This window comes from Macrosteles quadrilineatus, unplaced genomic scaffold (genome assembly GCF_028750875.1).
Source record: "Macrosteles quadrilineatus isolate MER2022 unplaced genomic scaffold, UCM_ALF_1.0 Scaffold_1__1_contigs__length_201487025, whole genome shotgun sequence".
Taxonomy (NCBI): domain Eukaryota; kingdom Metazoa; phylum Arthropoda; class Insecta; order Hemiptera; family Cicadellidae; genus Macrosteles; species Macrosteles quadrilineatus.
Window position 1 is genome coordinate 95,104,723 of NW_026542594.1, and position 20,333 is coordinate 95,125,055.

Consider the following 20,333-nt stretch of genomic DNA (forward strand, 5'->3'; position numbering starts at 1 on the left):
TGGACGGAGGACATTTGCTTCATCATGTTGTTTGGCCCAAGTCTGCCACATATGGGCAAATAATTTCAGTATATGTTGAATTTATTCGCACCCATTACGGTTCAAATGTAACAATAGTTTTTGATGGCTATGAGGGACCAGCGACCACAAAGTATCAAGAGCAAGATAGAAGAGCTTGTCGAATTCCATCAAGAACAATACACTTCGACTCAAACATGACAGCATCAGTGACTCAGGCTGAATTTCTCGGTAATGCTGCAAATAAAATCTGACTTATAAGTGAACTAAAATCACACTTTGATCGAGCTGGCTTTTCTGTTCTACAAGCTGCAGCAGATGCTGACTTTTTGATTGCTTCAACAGCTCTTCAACAGTGTTCTGAAGGTATGAAAACAGCTGTGGTGGGTACAGACACTGATCTTCTAGCACTTCTTGTCCATGGAGTTAAAAGGTCAGATACATTGTTCTTCATCAAACCAGAAGGCAGTAAAGGTTCCTACAAAGTTTACCCAGTAACTGAAATTAGTAGTAACTTAGGCAATATGAAAGACTGTATACTGTTTGCACACGCATTTTCTGGATGCAATACAACATCCGCAACGTTTAGAAAAGAGGAAAAAGTGCCCTGGAAAGTGTTGGAAAAAAATGTGGAACTTCAAAAAATGTCAGATGTTTTTAAAGATTCAACTGCTCAGCCTGACAAGTTAACATCATGTGGAGAACAATACTTTCTTGCAATATACGGAGATACAAAGTGCAAAACATTAAATGAACTAAGGTACTTTATGTTCAATAAACTGATAGCTAGACAGAAAATTACTTCAAGCTTTGATTTGTCAGTTTTACCGCCTACTTCGGATGCCGCACGCTTACACACTTTGCGGGTTTGTTTGTAGAAATGGCTTGGGAAGGATCTGGATCCATGTTCATAGGGTTGGCTTGAAAAAGACGGCGTCTTGTACCTCAATCTATGACTTTGCCACCGGCACCTGATAAACTCTTGAATTTCGTTACATGTGATTGCAAGAAAGAGTGTGCCCAATCGTGTGATTGCATAAGGTCAGGATTAGCTTGTTCGGCAATGTGTGCTCATTGCCAAGGTAGAGACTGCAACAACACACTGCAGACAATTGATTTAGAGGAAGAAGACATTGATAGTTAGTAATGTTCAGTTTTATAATAGGTATAAAACACACTGTTCAATACAATTGCTTAACCTACTGTTGTGCATATGTAACTCTAAAAAAATTGGGTTTCATATTAAGGGTGGTTAATCCAATATTTTGTACGAATATTATTTTTTGTTAGTAATCTTTTCTAACAAAAAAGGCGAAACCGGTCGCCTTTCAAGGTCAAAAGGATCACTTGACAGCAGGTAATTTCACCAGTACACGTAATCTTTTCTGATTGTACTTAAAAATGTAATAGTAAAACTTTTTAATATAACTGTATATCCTGTATGTTATTTATTGAATACCATGCTTATGCTGAATGTATTCATAACAAACAGGCTTGGTTTGAATGGAGCTTTGTGCTTTGTGCTTTGTGCTTTGTGTTGGTTCTGGTTTTGATGATTTGTTCAGGTGAATTTATGGTGGATGGGAATTTGCCTTCTTTAAATGATTTATTTATAAGATAAACCAGAGGAGAGATGAGTTTTTGGGAGCAATGTTTTTACGCCATTTTCCACGTTTATTCTGGAGTTTATTTATACTATTCCCAGCTTAAATATATATAATATATAGAAAAACATCATCCTATATTTAGTCTTGAAAAATGGGTACAAATCTATACTTATAAAAGGCAGAGCCCTCATTGACCCCTGACTCACTCACTCATCACTAATTCTCCCACTTCCCATTTACCTAGGAGGCTGAAATTCAGTACACCATTTTTTTGGGCATTAAATAGGAAAACTAAGTAGTTTTTATTCTGATTGGGCTTTCGGGCTCCGCCCCAGTGGCTCTGGAGTTTCCCATGTCAACCTTATGAATACTCATATTTAAATGGAATTAAAGAATCTTAACAGCTGGTTTAACTAAACAAGTTGATTCTGTGATGTTCAACAGCATTAAAGAGTTAATACAATACAATACAATATTCTTTATTGTTAATTTGTTAAGAATTACAATAGTGAATTGTATGTGTTTCCATAATTTTCGTAAAATTCCTTTATTGTGTAGAAGGGTCTTGCGATTAGCAACTTCTTCAACTCCTGGTGTAGCTTGTTGCCAGTCAGGTCTCTCAGGTAGTCAGGTAGATGGTTCCTCAGTTTGCAGCCGGTGTAGGAAGGTTTTTTTCCAAAGAGTTGTTCGGTGAACTGGTAGGGCAAATTTGGAGCCATGACGGGTGTTGTAGTGGTGCAGGTCTTGGTTTCTTGGGGGGTTTATTTCATCCACACACTTTATGGTTTCAAGTATGTAGAGAGACACCACTGTGAGGATTCCTAGGTTTGCGAATGCTAGTCTGCAAGTCTGTGGTGGGACAAGGTTGGCGAGGGCTCTTATGGCTTTCTTTTGAAGAACAAGGATTCAATTCATATATTTTGTTGAAGTTCCTCCCCACACTGTCAAGCCATATCTAGCTGTTTTGGCCACAGAGAGTCCGCCTATGTAGTTTATTCTTCTGACGACATACATTCCGGCACTGATTTTTTTGCTTAGGTGTTTGATGTGCTCTTTCCATGTTAGTTTGTTATCAAGGATAACACCGAGAAATTTTGTATGGTTTTCTATTGTTACATCCTCTAATTGAGGGACTATGTCTTTTTTCTTACTGAAATTCAGAGTTGTAGTTTTTGTGGGATTTATTGCTAAGTCATTGTTCTTTGAATAGAGGATGGCTTTATTTTGGATCGATTTTGAATTAAGGTACAGGCTTTGGGCTGTGTTGTCCTTGATCAAAATGGTTGTGTCATCTGCATAAATGATTGCAACAGCATTTTCACTCTCAATTTGTTTGGGGAAGTCATAAGTCAATAGGATGAATAGAATCGGGCCTAATACAGAGCCTTGTGGAACTCCTCTTGTCAGCTTGCTTTTTGAAGATTTGAAACTTGCTGTGACTTCATTTGATGAGTTTTTCAGTTCCACGACTTGTGAACGTCCTGTTAGGTAGCTTTTGAACCATTCTAGCGCTGAGTTTCTTAGGCCTGTTTCACATCTACCCGGCTGCCGGGTGCCGGGTGTCGTTTAACCGGCAATGGGGTGAAGAAGTATATGGGACCGTTCACATATGCACGGCAAGTGTCGTGGACGGTTAATCACTTACCCGGCTGCCGGGTACTAGTCGAGGGATGCCGGGTGCCCCCTCGGCGAAGGCCGGCTGCCGGTGTCGCGTAAACAAGCCGGCTGGAGTAGTGGGTACAGCGGCCCAATGTGACTGTTCACATACAACCGGCACCTGCCGTCTGTCGGGTGCACCAAGTGTACTTTTAGTTCAGTTGTTTGTAGTTATTGTATATTACTTTCGGGTATTCGTTCGCAAAGTTTTGGTCATGTCGGAAATAGACCTTGAACTACTTATTAATTTAGTTCAAGAGCAGAATTATTTTAATTAAATTGAATTTTTACTCAATTTCATTTTATTAAAAAAACATTGAATTGAGTTTTACCCAAATTCAAACTGAAAAAGTCTAAATATAAATACAGCTCAATAAAAGTTACTTCAAAGTAACATTATGATTGCTCTATTACGTTCCATTTCCATCCCTATGACACACAAGTTTCACAAGCTGTAGTACAACTGCCGGAGTGCCGGTGTCGGCGTAATGTGGAAGGTGCACTCGTGCCGGTGCCGGCTAGAAGTCGGGTTAACGGCATGCCGGGTAGATGCCAGGTAGATGTGAAACGAGCCTTATACCGAGTCTTTCGAGTTTCTTGCATATCAGGTCGCGGCCCAGGCAGTCAAAAGCCTTACTGTAGTCAAGGAAGATGGCGGAAATGTATTGTTCATTTTCTATCTGGTCTAGGACGAACTCAATTAGGGCTATTATAGCTGAGGAGGTGGATTTATTCTTCCGAAAGCCATGTTGGTTGTCAGTTAAGAGTTTGTTATGATTAAGATGTGCCATTAATCTAGCCAGAGCTATTTTTTTATGATTTTAGAGAAACTGGAGATGAGAGAGATGGGTCTGTAGTTTTGAGCATTATCAGTTGGTCCTTTTTTATGTTTGGGATATATTTTACTGACATTTATGGTGGATGGGAATTTGCCTTCTTTAAATGATTTATTTATAAGATAAACCAGAGGAGAGATGAGTTCTTGGGAGCAGTGCTTTATCATTTTAGAGGAAAACTCATCTATTCCACTTGATGTTTTGGATTTTAGGGAGTTTATTATCGTTTCAACTTCTTTATAGGATGTTGAAGTTAAGGTATGGTGTATTGGACAGACTGGTTTCTCTCCATTCAGCACTGTTTCAGGGTCTATAACGATTGCTCTGTTTTCGTCAAGGGTATTTTCTGCTATATTTGAGAAGAATGTGTTGAAGTGTTTGGCCATTTCTTTTGTGTCGTTTGTGAGTTTGCCATTTATTTCTAATTCTGTAAGAGTTTTCTCTTCACATTTTCCTTTCCTTTCCTTGTTTATAACTTGCCATTGCGCTTTTGGTTTGTATAGGTTTACCAATAGGGTGCAGCACTATTATTTTTTTTACATTTATGACAACAGCTTGCAACCAAAAGGTGAGTGAGCGTAGCGAACGAACTTCAACCTGGAGGCGAGTTAGCGTAGTGAACGAGCTCCAACCTAAAGGTGAGTAAGCGTAGCAATCGAACTTCAATCAGGACGTGGTTGAGCCATGCGAACGAGCTCATCTTAACTTAATAGGCTCCCGGATTCTGGGTGCGGTGTGACTGGTCGGCTCAGTAGGGTGTGTGAACTCAACGATGAAAAAAATGTTGAGCAGTCCCTGCTTTCTGCTTAAGAAAACTTAAATCTGTCCATAGTACATAGTATCTTGTACCATAGACAGCTTAGTACTCTCAGTATCCTGCACTGTTCGTACACTATATCTCTTGTTGCCAAAATCAAATTATATCTCTAAAAATCTCTCCTCAAAATCATGTGTACTGACATAAAATACCTGTCTAGTTAGAATCACGTACAAAACCATTGAATTAGGCATAATCAAAATTTAATAACAAAGAGATATTTTTATAGTCACAAAAACACAATGATATTAATTAGTGATGGGGTCGATTCCAGAAATGTTTGATTCCAATTCTTTGAAATTGATTCTCAATTCTCGATTCCATTACGTTAAAAATATTGCCCGTGGTCGTGTGGACATTGTCATTGTCTCCCGCGGTCACGGCAAAACCCTGAATAACCTCCGTGGTGACGGAACATCATAATCGTCTTTCGTGATTGCAGCAAAATCATGATCATCTCTCACGGCCATGTAGATATAATCATTGTCTCTTGTGGTCATAGAAACGTCATCATCGTCGTCCATGATCATTGCAAAATTATGAACATTACCGCAGTCGTGTAGACATCCTCATATTCCCTCACAGTTTCGGCGAAATCCGCTGTAACGGAAATATCATCATCGTCTACCACGATTGCACCAAAATTTTGACCATTTTGCGAGGCCATATAGACGTCGTCACTGTCTCCCGTGGTCACGGCAAAATTTTGAATAACCTCGGCGGTATTGGATCATCTTCCAGGGTGTCCAAAAGGCCAACCAGAAAAAATTCATGAGTAAAAAAAAATTCCAGGTAGGCCTAGTTCAGGTCGTACTTTTCATACTAAAATTTCCAACGTGTTTTGCGCCAACTACCGCAATGCTGTTTTAGCGCTAACACAGCTCGCTATTTTAGTTATCGGAAAAGATCATTCTCAGTTAAGGAAAAAAAATTATTATTGCTGTAATATTGCCTGACACAAGTATTCAATTTTTATAAATTACTGATTAAATAATCCAAAAATTAAAAACTAATCCTTAAACCTTCAATTTATTAATAAATTCGTAAACATAGTGATATGGGTGAATGTCACTGAATAATATAATATCAACAAAATAAAAATTTTTAAATAATTTTTGTTTTTCAACTTTATTACTTACTTGCACCAATTGTTATTTCATCAGGAACAATGTTTGATAAGCAGCAGAGCTGAATTTAACTTATTTCTAGATTTTTTTTTTTTTTTTTTTTTTGTGAAGAGACGCTTAATTAAGTCCAGTCGTTCCCGTAACAGAATGTTTGAATATAAAGTAATATCACAGACAAGGGAAACAAAGGGTAATACACAATAAATTAGACTCAGTGTGATCTTAAATCCAAATCTAAATGTAATAGACAGTTTAACTAAAGTAAAAAAAATATTTAATACATTTAAAGTAATATATTAACAGTTAAACTCAACCTAACCTAAAATTGTTGGTTTGACAAACATAACTTTAATATTAAATTCAAAGCGGTTCGAAGTTATATGACACATATATCAAGGAGCAAACTCTGAAATATTGGTGTAATGATAAACACCTCAGATTGATAAGGTTTTAATCAACTAAAACTGTACTACAACAAGTATCCTAACATTTTGAGTTTTGACTAAATGTAAACAAAGACTAAATCATATGTTTTACAATACAATAGTTTTGAACAAATTAAACAAGGAACAGAAGGAAGGCAAAATATTATGACATTCTTCCCGGCTTCATTTTGACAAGAAGAATGTCATAATATTTTGCCTTCCTTCTGTTCCTTGTTTAATTTGTTCAAAACTATTGTATTGTAAAACATATGATTTAGTCTTTGTTTACATTTAGTCAAAACTCAAAATGTTAGGATACTTGTTGTAGTACAGTTTTAGTTGATTAAATAAAACCTTATCAATCTGAGGTGTTTATCATTACACCAATATTTCAGAGTTTGCTCCTTGATATATGTATCATATAACTTCGAACCGCTTTGAATTTAATATTAAAGTTATGTTTGTCAAACCAACAATTTTAGGTTTTTTTTTTTAAGGGAGAGGAGGGAAAATGCTTTTACGCACACAGATAGCCAGCCTGTAGTGTGAGACTCCTGAATCTATCGCAGACTACTCACTAAAAAAACCCCTCTACTCTGTTGGACACAAACCTGGAATTGTTTGTCACATTACTTCAAGTCAGGCCAACATGTTACCTAAGCCCTCAGGGCTCTCACCGTTTATGGCATTTGGATACTTTATGACCTACACCGCATCCCGGTCAAGGTCGAGCTTCTTGGCGCGGAGAATACCCTGGATGTAATGTGACACACAGGTCCAATTGTCCTCACCCTCCGTCATCATCGGTATGAACGTGTCCACCGACAGCAGTCCTACTAACTGTTGAGCCTCCAGGCGGGGCCTTTCCCAACGCTGGCAGTGGAAAAAGGTATGTTCCACGTCATCGGGAATGCCTGGGCAGTATATGCAATCGGGTGACACGGCTTTGCCCATCCTGAACAGGTACGACCGGAAAAAGCCGTGACCCGTCAGAAATTGGGTGAGGTAGAAGTCCACCTCTCCGCACCGCCGATTAACCCAAGGTTGGACTTGCTTTATCAGTCGCCTGGTCCAGCGTCCCCGAGTCTCCTGTTCCCAGCTCTCTTGCCACAGCTGGTAGGTGCGGGTGCGTTCCTCTGTTCGTGCCTGGTCCTCCCCACGGCGCTGATAAATTGCTTTTCTCTCCGCCGCCAAAAGTTTGACGGGGATGACTCCAGCAACCACCAGGACGGCGGGTTCGGACACTGTTCGGTAGGCGGATGCAACTCTAAGTGCTGCCTGACGCTGCACTCGGGCAAGCCGCATCCTATATACCTCCTTATTTAGAGCGTCTGCCCACACCTCAGCACCGTACAAGAGTACAGACTGGACAGAAGACATTAACAGCCTTCTTCGGCTGGACTGAGGCCCTCCGACATTGGCCATCAACCGGCTAAGAGAGGAGACCACCCTAGCGGCCTTGTCCGCCGTACGGAAAATCTGATCCCGCCAGCTAAGCTTGCTGTCCACCATAATCCCAAGGTACTTGGCAGAACGAACGGTCTGGACTTCAACGGCCCCTACCCTCAACGGCACGATGGTGTCAATCCGTTTTTTTGTTAATATCACGATCTCAGTTTTGCTCAAAGCAAGCGAGAGACCGTGGTCTGTCATCCATGCGTTTATAGTACGCATAACTCGGTTCAGCTTTAGCTGAGCCAGCTCAACGCTACGTGCAGCTATCAAAACTGCAACGTCGTCCGCGTACCCAACCAAAACAGTTTTCTCAGGCATTTCAGACCTCAGGAGGCTGTCATACGCGACATTCCAGAGGTCCGGGCCGAGTGTGGAACCTTGGGCAGCATCGGAAGTGACACTCATCGTCCGTGGGCCCTCTGTAGTGTCATACAAGAGGAGGCGGAACCGGAGATAATCCTCTATGATACGCATGAGGTATGCCGGGACGTGGAAGGTGTTCTCCAGAGCATCCAGCATATCGCACCACCTCGCCGAATTAAATGCGTTTCGCACATCGAGAGTGACGAGCAGCACAACCCTTCGAGAGTAGTGGTTAAAATCCTCAGCTCTCATCACGGCTTGCTTCACCTCTTCAACAGCGTCAACCGTAGATCGCCCCATCCTGAATCCATACTGCCGAGGGGACAGGTCCCCTGCAGCGACCACGGCTGAATTCAGTCGGGAACGTATCAACTTCTCGAGGACTTTTCCAGCCGTATCCAACATACACAGAGGTCTGTAAGAGGATGGCAGGTCTGGGTCTCCCTTCCCCTTCCCAACAAGCACAAGCCTAGCTGTTTTCCAGCACGAGGGGAAAACTCCTTCGACTAGGCAGGCATTGTACATGCGCAAAAGGATCAAGGGGTTAATAGTCAAAACCTTTTTGAGAACTTCGCCGGGTACCCCATCGGGTCCAGGAGCCTTATTGTTCTTCAGGGATAGGACGGCCGCCTCCACCTCTCCAAGACTGAAAAGTGGTACGTCATCCACCCTTCCGAAATCCCGCAGTGGGCGCAACGTGTGAGCCGGGAAAAGGGACTCGACTATCCTCTCCATAGTGGCCCCATCCATGACGGAAGGTGGAGAGCGGGTGCCAAGTTTCTTGGTTACCAGTTTGTAACCCGAGCCCCACGGATTGGAATCGATATCGTCCCTTAATGTCTCCCAGCAACTACGTTTACTCCGGTTGATGGCTCGACGAAGAGACCTCCTAGCCACACTGTAAGCATCCGACTTACGACGTCTGTCTACAGACTCTCTGGCCCTGGTAGCAAGTCTTCTGGCTCTCAATGCTGACCGACGCAATTCCGCAATCTCGGCAGTCCACCAGTACACAGGTCGCTTATTGCACCGGGATCTTCCGCGAGGCATAGACTCATCGCAAGCGGAGACGATTAGTCCCATCATGGATGTAACTAACACCTCTGCATGAGCCACGCTAGTTGCGGCGGGAACCACTGGTGTTCCTCGTAAGATGGCTTCATTGAATTTTGCCACGTCCAATTTTTTAATATTCCATCGAACGGGCACTTGACGAAACGCGGCTACTTGTCTCTGATGACCATCCAGGACATCAAAAATAATGTACTGGTGGTCATTGCCCGTGTAATCCTCCAGAACTCTCCAGGCTCTGATCCTTGGCAAAAGGGACTCAGATGCAAGGGACTCAGATGGATGGTTATGTCTGGGATCGTTCCCCGCATCCCAGGGCGCCGGAAAGTTGGCGTGTTTCCCTCGTTGACGACAACGAGTCCGGCTCTGGCAGCAAAGTCCAGACTGTACTTGCCCCGGGAATTGGTGAGGGTCATTCCCCACTCGACAGCCCTAGCATTAAAATCCCCACCCACGACGACGTGTCCTGTGGTATTGCGCACGCTCTCTTCCAGGCGGTCTATCTTCTCACGAAATTCACGGATGGCCTCGTTGGGAGTGAGGTAGACACTAAAGTAAGTGACATCCCGGCACCGAACCCAAACGAAACCTCGGCCCTTCGCGTGACCCCGTACTTGTACTTTCGCTGCATTACGCGCCCAGAATGCAGCAGTACCAAGACTATCAGGGAACCAAAAAGATGGGTCCCTATCACGGTACTGGTACTGTTCGCTGACTAAGAGCGCGTCGACATCGTGTTCTAGGGCAAGCTGACATAGAAGTGCGTCAGCCGACCTGGATCGCTCAAGATTGCACTGAAGGATTCTTATCTTCGTGAAAGGACTTTCGCTTGCTGTAGTGCAGATTTGAATACACTACACTGTCCAGACCCAGCTATATGCTTCAAGTGTTTGTCAGCGAGCCCATTTTCTTTGCAAAGGAAACAGGACTCGACTTGGCAGTCCTTACGGACGTGACCGACCTCCCCGCACCGAAGGCAGTTCTTGCTTCGGTCGGGTCTCTTGCAGTTTCGGGAGGAATGGCCGAAACAGAGGCATTTAAAACACCTCTTCACTTCCACTCTCCGTCTGAGCCTGCAGTTGACCCAGCCGACTCTCAGATGCTGGAGTCCCAGCACCTTCGTGGCATGTGCGTCTGCCATTTCGGCGACCGCCATCCGCTGCTGACTCCTGTTCGGTTTTGTGAGCCACACCTTAAGAAAAGCCGTTTGCCCGCCAAGCTCGGGGACAGCTTTCTTCAGGGCCTCAACAACATCAACCTCCGTCGACACACAATCAATGTCTCGAACCTCGACTGATGTCTTTGGTTCAAGAGCACGGACGGTGCCCTGGCCTTCAACAGCTGCCTTCAGTTCGGCAGTAAAGGCTGCTTTGTCTTTCGACTTACCCAGTTCAAGGAGAACGTCCCCGTCCCGGGTTCGTCTAATCGACCGTACAACCGTATCGGTCTGCTCTGGCTTAGCCTTGGCCTTAATTGCACCCAAGACCTCGGCGAAAGATCTCCCCCCTGAGGGCTTGACCAGGATTGCCTCCGTCCTGGGCTTTTTTGGCCGGGACTTTTTCGGAGCAGAGACCGAGCCGGGCCCAGTTTGGGCCACGCCGGTCGGCTGTGCCTTCACTGCCACATTCTTTATAGAGGCGACCTCCGCCCGCCTCAACTGCCTCTTCTCCTTTCGGGAACGACGTTTTTCCCACGCAGCCCCAGGTGTCTCTACGACTGACCCCTTTCGGGAACTTCCCTGAAGGGGGGTCGTAGGTAGCTGTGGTTGTTGGCTCTTTGCAGGAGCTGCAGCTATGTCCGAAAAGGATCTGGGCACAGCAGACAATAGGTCAGTCTGAGTCGCCTTGGCCTTTACCGTGGTCCTTTTGGTTTGGACGCCTTCTTCTCTTTTTTGAGGACTGTCCGATGTGGAAGGCCTTTTACGTTTCTTAGAAGGCAGTGTTCTTTCGTCAGACAGAGACACAACCTTCTCGGCAATCTTCTCCATGGCTGCCTTACTCACCACCCGGCAGGCAAAAACGAAGCCAAGGTCATCCTCCAGTTTGGCCATGCCGTTTTTGACCACTTGATTTACGGCTTTCTGGGTCCGGAAGGTGTCCAGCATAGCCTTGATCGTAGCTTCCATGTCTTGGAGCCGGGTTTCAATGTCACTCTCTGCGTCAAGATATTCCTGACGCAGAAGCACCATCTCAGAGCCTTTTAGGTTAGGTTGAGTTTAACTGTTAATATATTACTTTAAATGTATTAAATATTTTTTTTTACTTTAGTTAAACTGTCTATTACATTTAGATTTGGATTTAAGATCACACTGAGTCTAATTTATTGTGTATTACCCTTTGTTTCCCTTGTCTGTGGTATTACTTTATATTCAAACATTCTGTTACGGGAACGACTGGACTTTATTAAGCGTCTCTTCACAAAAAAAAAAAATCAAAAAAATCTAGAAATAAGTTAAATTCAGCTCTGCTGCTTATCAAACATTGTTCCTGATGAAATAACAATTGGTGCAGGTAAGTAATAAAGTGGAAAAACAAAAATTATTTAAAAAATTTTATTTTGTTGATATTATATTATTCAGTGACATTCACCCATATCACTATTTTTACGAATTTATATGTATTAGTTTTACCAGTTAGTTTTAAGGCTTTGATTTAACCATTGACAATATGTCCTGCTATGTACTGACATGTAATTTAATAAATAAATAAATGAACATCCCCCGCTGTCGTGAAGACATTATCGTCATCTTCCCCGATCACGGAAAAATTCTGATCATTTATCCGGTCACGGTAATGTCATTGTCGTCTTGCGCGGTCGCGACAATAACTGGAATTTTTCAATCACACAAGCTTTACCGATGTGTCAGGTATTGGTACCGGAATCAACTTTTGGAATTGACCCAACCTTAATATTAATAGTATTCAAGCACAAATAAAATTCTTTAGGACTCCATGCTATGAATGTGATTTGTGTGAATATTCCAAAATTATTACAGTGAATGACAGTGGATGTTGATTTTGAGTCATTTGTCAATATCATGTTTTAGTTAACAGTTAAGTTGCATGGTTGAAACTTATTAAATGATGACAATACCCTATGTGGAGTTACTAACACCTCAGTAAAGAAAGAAAATTCAATAATCAATACAATTCAAAATACAAAACAATTGAAAAGAAAATGAAAGCTTGAATTCACCTCATCTTGGTTGGGGGCCATTTCGTTGACCACTCTCACTGTGTCACGAGGTCTAGCTGCTGTCTTATCCCGTCGTCTTGACACTGACAGAGGTGACTTAGTCTTCTCTGAGCCTTCTCTAGCAAGCAGCACGGACATGCGCACCTCAGGTGGCCCTTCGCCAGACTCGGGGGGCAGCTTTACTGTGGTGGGGATGCGTTCACCTAAACACGACCTGCCAGCATATCATAACGTTAACAAATTTCATTGACTTCACCTGCTTTACTCAATTTATTTATTCCTCAATCCATGTTCAAGATATGTATAATAGTTAAACTGTCTATTAAACAAAAAAATATGCAACTTAAGTTAAAAAGTTTTTTTTATTATTTTGATTTAACTAAATCCTCTAACTGTGATTTGGTGATTTCAGGACTACCAAAACAGTAAATTTAAAAAACTATACCTAACCAGTCAGCACTTCAGTGACATGACACATAATCAGAATTAGACCATGGTGTTTTACCAATACATACTGGGTTTCCCATAATAGTCCCCCCTGGTTAATTTTTGAACGGCAGCATATAAACAAGCTTTGATACACGTTACTAGGGTAATGTGAAGTACTTTTTGATGGTATTTTGAAATTCACCCCCACCCCCAAATAGGGGTTGCTGGGGGTAACTTAAAATTTTTAAATAGCAACCCCTATCAAGTAGTCATTTTAAAGAGCTTTAAAACAAGGAAATTAATGGCGCAAATCAGACTTTGATACGATGAATTTTCAAAAAAGTACCTATGGCAAGAAATGTTAGACATCAATTTAACTGGAACTTTACATTCCATCACTTTTATTTTTTTCATGGCTGTAAATTTTCAAATAACCTTTAGTATGGGTGATGTCACACACTTTTCAAAATGATTACTTGCAATCGCAGGAATGCCAGAATTGCAGAAAGGTTGTGAGTGTCTCAGACAATTGTGGCAAAATCCGTGATCTTTTCTCTCACAATCATGGCACCACACTAGGTAGTTTCTTATGATCTCGGCAACATCAGTGATCATATCATTCGATTGCATCTAAATTTGTGATGATTTCCCACGATAGACGAACATCCATGATAATTTTTAGTCATCACAGCAACGATCCAGATCATTACTTGTGATCGCGGAAACGCCAGAATTGCAGAATTGTTGTGAGCGTCTCACACAGTAGCGGCAAAATCTGTGTTAGTTTCTCGTTATCACAGCAACACACGTGTTGGTTTCTTACGATCACGGCAATATCCGGTAATCTTCCTGGCGATCATTTCAAAATCTTTAACTATGTCTCAATTTCAAAAATAACTGTGATTATATACCGCGATGTGATGATTTCATTGCGGCGAAATCTGCGATCATCTCCAGTGATTATTTCAACAACCGTCACAATTTTTTTGCGATTGAGGCCACATCTGTGATTTGCAATAGCGGCAAAATTTATCATTTCTTACGATCGCAGCAAACTTCTTTGTTTATTTCTTAGGATCGAGGTAACATCCGTGATAATTTCTTACAATCGTGGCAACATTCGTGAGTGTTATACTTTCCCGTAATCGCGATTATTGAAGACACAAAACAAGAAAATCGGTGATTTGGGGTGGTTTTTTCGGCATGAAAATTTTTGGCGTGAAAACTCAAATTTCTAGGTGCAAAACTCACGTATAATTCCCAGTTTTTCTGGTTTCCAGGTTGGATGGACACATATCCAGCAGAAGTTGAAACTGTTTTTGTAATTTTGTAGTTTTTTAAAAGAATTTTCTTAAAAATTAAATAAACTTATGTGTAAACTGGCAATAGTTGTTGTACCTATTGAGCACTTCTGCTGCTTGCACAGCAGTCTCATCAGTCTCCAATGGGTCCAGAGCTACCACGAGAGCAGGGGCGTGGGACCGGCCCAGGGACGGACCATTGAGTGCCTCTATCAGTGATACTGCCTCGTACCCAGCAGGAATGTTTTCACAGTTACTCTACAAACATGTGAATGCATCTTTTATAAAAGAGGTTTTCAAAACAAAATTAGGCCTATTGGTATAATAAGATTTGCTGAAAAAGTATGGAAAAAACATGTTGAATAACTATAAACATATATAACAACCATCGCTGCTTGTTAACCTTATTCATTCTCTAATACATAAAGTATTTATTAGATTCTATTGTAAATATTAATAAACAGTTACTGGTTGTTTTGATTTTTCTTGAGTTTAAGTATTCATAAATTGCAACAGAGACGTGGTCCTGGTCCTAAAAAATTAAACCCAGCATGAGGTAAGAATGGCCTAATACTATCAGCTCCAATCAGTATTCTTTTAAATAGAGTATATTAATATTTATTTTAGAATGAAAAAGATTTTAAAAAAATGTGCAAAACACATTTTTTTTTTAAGTGGATGGTTGCTGACCTAACCTCCTGCTGATGGACACTGCTGATTTTATGGTTGGCCTAAGAAGCCTATACTAAAGCAATTGTTATTATTATTAACCTCAATTAAATAAAATTGAGTTTATTTTACATATTACATAACAACATAACTTTATTTCTACTTTTATATTGTTGGCTTTGGGATCAATGCATCAGTATTTCGATGCACGCTCAATCAAATCGCAATTCGATGCATCAAATCAAATTTTAATTTTAATGCATATTCGATGCATTTCACACCACTAAGTTTAAGTTCACATTAGGAAAGATTCACACGTAATGGTTATGTACAAAATGATAAAAAAACCTCAATTAATTACTTAATTAAATGAAAGTAAATAAAGCGCCATACTTTTTGGCTTAGAACCACCTGCTGAGTGTTGCTTGGTATAATTTAAAGTATGCATATAAAATAAATTAAACATTCCCAAGATGATGCCGGATTATTGGGCATTCCAGGTTGATGTCAGATGTCAGACAAACATTAGTTTACTGTGCTAATTATCAAAATAATACATTTTATTTTAAATCATTAAAACCAAAAATGCTTGACTCACAATCCTGTTTAATGTTTTCAGTTATTGTTTTAATACTATCTTAGTTTTATTAATGGAAAGCAATTAAAACTAAGCTACCTCTTGAGGAATCGAAGGTAGCTGGGTGGTAGACTTCTGAAGTGCTCTGATCTGCAATAGTGCACGAAATGGAGCACGACAGATAGGACAGTTATTGGCCTGGTACCGTAGAGAATCTGCACAGGAGTTGCACAAACACAAGTGTCTGCAGGGTAGTATCAGTGTATCTCTCACATCACACATACAAATCACACACTCTGATCCATTGTCTTCCGTCTCATCATCACTGTTGCCCTACAAACAACTACTGGTTAGTACAGAGAACCTGCACAGGAGTTGCACAAACACAAGTGTCTGCAGGGTAGTATCAGTGTATCTCTCACATCACACATACAGATCACACACTCTGATCCATTGTCTTCCGTCTCATCATCACTGTTGCCCTACAAACAACTACTGGTTAGTACAGAGAACCTGCACAGGAGTTGCACAAACACAAGTGTCAGCAGGGTAGTATCAGTGTATCTCTCACATCACACATACAAATCACACACTCTGATCCATTGTCTTCCGTCTCATCATCACTGTTGCCCTACAAACAACTACTGGTTAGTACAGAGAACCTGCACAGGAGTTGCACAAACACAAGTGTCTGCAGGGTAGTATCAGTGTATCTCTCACATCACACATACAGATCACACACTCTGATCCATTGTCTTCCGTCTCATCATCACTGTTGCCCTACAAACAACTACTGGTTAGTACAGAGAACCTGCACATGAGTTGCACAAACACAGGTGTCTGCAGGGAAGTATCAGTGTATCCCTCACATCACACATACAGATCACACACTCTGATCCATTGTCTTCCGTCTCATCATCACTGTTGCCCTACAAACAACTACTGGTTAATACAGAGAACCTGCACATGAGTTGCACAAACACAGGTGTCTGCAGGGAAGTATCAGTGTATCCCTCACATCACACATACAGATCACACACTCTGATCCATTGTCTTCCGTCTTATCATCACTCTTGCACTACAAGCTACAATACAGAAAACCCTAAGGAAACAGAAATGAATAACATTGGCAGTTTTCTTAAGAGAAACAATTTATACTTAAACACAAAATAGTAGTTTTCATCACTAGGAGCGAAAGTGGCTCTTTTTGGTGTGATTAAGTACCAAAAGACACTTCGCTCTGTGGGATGAACAACTAGTTTCATCATACTGTGGATTTTGGAAATAACCTTTATCGTGTGATTAGTAGCGTTTTCATTATGCACTGATACAATTTTGAGAATTACAGTTTTGAGGTTAGCGAACCAAAACATTTACCAAAGGTTTTTTTCTGTTCTTCATTTGAAGTTACCCGAAAACAATGATTTTGCTGACGATTTAGAGAACTAATACGGCTGATTTCCGGACAGTATGATGAAAAATAATTTTGTAAATTTAAAAATTCTCCAAAATAATACATTAAAAGACCCCATAGAAAGAAAATAAATAAATCTTTCTAATGACCTAACGTTTACAAAAATTTAATATAGTAATCTATATATTAATACGAAAGCAGTTTTCATTTCACAGTCATAACTCGATAACGGCTTGACGGATTTTAACGTTTGAGTTGTCAAATGTACTAGTGGTTGCCTCGTGGTCAAAAACTCAACCAAAAAACATGTATTGTGCAAGCTTTCTATTTTCACTGTAAATAAAACATGTGATGGATTTTTTTTTCCATTTGTTTTGATTTTATGTTTAAATTTTGTTGTTATTTCGTCATCAGCATGGCAAACCATAAGGCCCATGTTAATTTTTTAACTTGTTTTTTGTGCTTATTTTTTAGCCTATTTTCTTACTAATATTATAAATGGGAAAGTTTGTGTGTTTGTTTGTTTGTTTGTTTGAAGTTCAATCACGCATAAACCACTGGACGGATTGGGCTGAAATTTGGCATCATGATAGCTCACATTCCCGATTAACATATAGGCATATTCTTATCTCAAAAATCCTTTCGGGCTCCGCCCCAGTGGCTCTGTAGTTCCCCATGTTAACATAAGACATAAGACATAAGACATAAGACATGTTTATTTCCAGTAGACATATTACAAATGTATTGGAAGAGTCAAACATTTTTCATGCAGAGCAGTTGTCAAATTAAGAAGTAAGTTACAAAGTGTACTTTGAAGTCTACGAAAAAAGAAAATTGCAATTTAGGTTATATAATTGGTCTTAAACTAATATCACAGAGTTTATCACTATTGAGAAGTAAAAACAACCATTTGAAAGTTAGCAAAACATTACAAAATTAGACAGGTTGTAGGCATTAGGTGAAGGCATAATAGTTAACACAAAGACAAACTAAAAACACAACTTTGAAGAAGGAAGGTCTAAAAACTCTTTGAGTTCGTAAAAAGGATTAACAGCTAGCCATTGGAACACTTTTTGTTTAAAAGAATTATATGGGAGAGAGAACATAAATGTAGGTATCTTATTAATACATTGCATGCCCACTATTTCATAACTTTTCTTAGATTTCTCCAGTCTAACATAGAGAATGTCAAGTTTATTTCTGAATCGAGTATTGTGCTGGTGGACATCTTTACGGCAGTTAAAATCATTTAAATTCTTAAAACTAGTTAACAATAAATTAAAAATATACAAGTTAACAACAGTGAGAATTTTAAAATCAATAAAAATTGGTTTATGGTGTTCAACAACATCTACTTTGGCTATTATTCTTAGAATCTTTTTCTGAATTACAAGAACCTTTTTTACATGTGGGCTATTTCCCCTCGATGTATTTGGAGGTACTGACTATTTAGATATAAAAATCGTATTTGTGAGCTGGTCTTTATCATGGTCATAATCTAAGAACAATCTTTCCGTTATTCTTACACTCTTTAATTGTCTAGCTGTAAAATATTAAAATAATATTTTGTAGTTTGCTCGTAATATTATTTATATAAACAGCTCTGGTTTTTTTATTTACATTTTGTGTTGTTACGATTTTTAAAATCAGTTTCATTGGTATTAAAATGCGTTCATATTTAAGAAAACATTTTTTTTTAATTCTTTTGGCATAGAACAGAAAATTTTATTTATTCTGCTTTCATTACCAAACAAATAGCTGCCATCCAAGCTTTACTAACATCCAATAAATCACCAGTTTCTTTATGAAACGAGCCATCAGCCAAAAATCTTAGTGCAACTAACATTTTTCTCCAATTTAGGATACTGTAATGGATTCTGTTGTCGGAAAATCCGTACTTGGGAGTGAACGCCTCAAATGACTCATTGACGGCATCTTTGGAACAAATCCATCTTTCTATTTGTCAAGTAATAAAAGGGTTTTAGTCATGATGATGAGCTGGTCGTAGCAAGGTAGTGGAGTGGTGGTACATAGTAGTCAACATAAAGATATTTCATAGTCATATTCCATACACACAGCGACCAGTGAGTACAACACACGACGGTGATATCACCGCGAAGCATACAGTTTGCTTGATGTTCCCCACGACAACTACAGTATTTCTGATAATTATTTTAGATAACGGTGGTTTAACTGTTTTTGAAAGTTAAATTTATATTTTACGCATAATTTTACTGTTAAAACTGTAATAAAATGGGGTTTTATCAGTAAAAATATCTTTGTTACGATACTATCTTGTTAATTTATTTGTCGTTTTAAGTTGTTTGATGATTTTTTGCATGTTTTATACACATTTTTACATATTTTTTAATATGGCGTTTTGGGTAGTGAAATTGTTCGGAATTTAATGAGGAACCATGTTAAAACATTAGATTTTAAAAAATAATCAAAATAAAGGAGCTAATTAGATAAAACCGGCATGATGTCACCTTAAACCTGCCTCCTACCAGGTCTGAGTTGGAGACCAAACAAATCAAATCAAATCAAATCAAAATTTCTTTTATTCCGTATAAAATAATTGTTTTACAGTTTTTACAAATAATGTATTACAATAGAACTATAACTAAGTACCTTAAAGTATACGAAATTAAACCCACATGGGAAAACCCGTGCGTGGGAGTGAGTCGTTTTATATTGCAGCCTAATAAGAAAGAAAAAGAAACTTTGATACTTATTAAAAAACAAATCAAAAAACTTCTAATTACTGGCATGATTTCAAAGCGCTAGCGGAATTTTGGCTAATCGCATAGGAACATAGATAATGATGTCAGATTGACTCATTGACTTCCCCCTACCATTAACAACCCAAAATGCCCCCCTCCCCCCACACACACACACACACGCACACATACTCACCAAGGCACACTCACGCACGCACACACAATCACACGCTGTACCAGCTGTCAGCTATTGTCTGTATATGAAAACTAATAATCTATTAGCTCCATCCCTAACAATGAGATTGAGCCAGTGAACAATGTTTTTTTGTACGTTGTAATTGAGTGTCTGTCGAAGTCTCGTAAGTCTAGTGGAAGGTTAGAGTAAATGATGTGTGCAACGTAGTGGCAATTAGTTGTAAAAAATGTCTTTGTAAGTCTGGGTAAGCGTATGCCTTGGCCCAGTGCATGTCGAGTATTATGGTCATGTTGTGGACGAACAAAGAGTGACTCGTGGTGTTTGAAAATAAACATCGAAACTGTTCTGATGAATAGTTGCGTTAAATACACCATTGTTCTTTTGGGCCCTAACACCATTGTTCATTTGGGCTCGGACTTGACTCGTGAACCCACCGGGACTAATGATCAGAAGCCGG

General features: G+C 39.9%; 1 protein-coding gene across 1 annotated transcript in view; it reads right to left on the reverse strand.

The window, feature by feature from the left end:
- The window catches only part of LOC128990314 (probable E3 ubiquitin-protein ligase MGRN1), a 125,241-nt gene that overhangs the window by 27,373 nt on the left and 77,535 nt on the right, over positions 1-20,333 (reverse strand). Inside the window, exons 6-8 of the mRNA XM_054412682.1 lie at positions 15,646-15,879; positions 14,398-14,558; positions 12,571-12,784 (exon numbers count right to left, since the gene is read on the reverse strand). Of these exons, the coding sequence (XP_054268657.1) occupies positions 12,571-12,784; positions 14,398-14,558; positions 15,646-15,879 (609 nt within the window). The remainder of the gene's footprint in view (positions 1-12,570; positions 12,785-14,397; positions 14,559-15,645; positions 15,880-20,333) is intronic.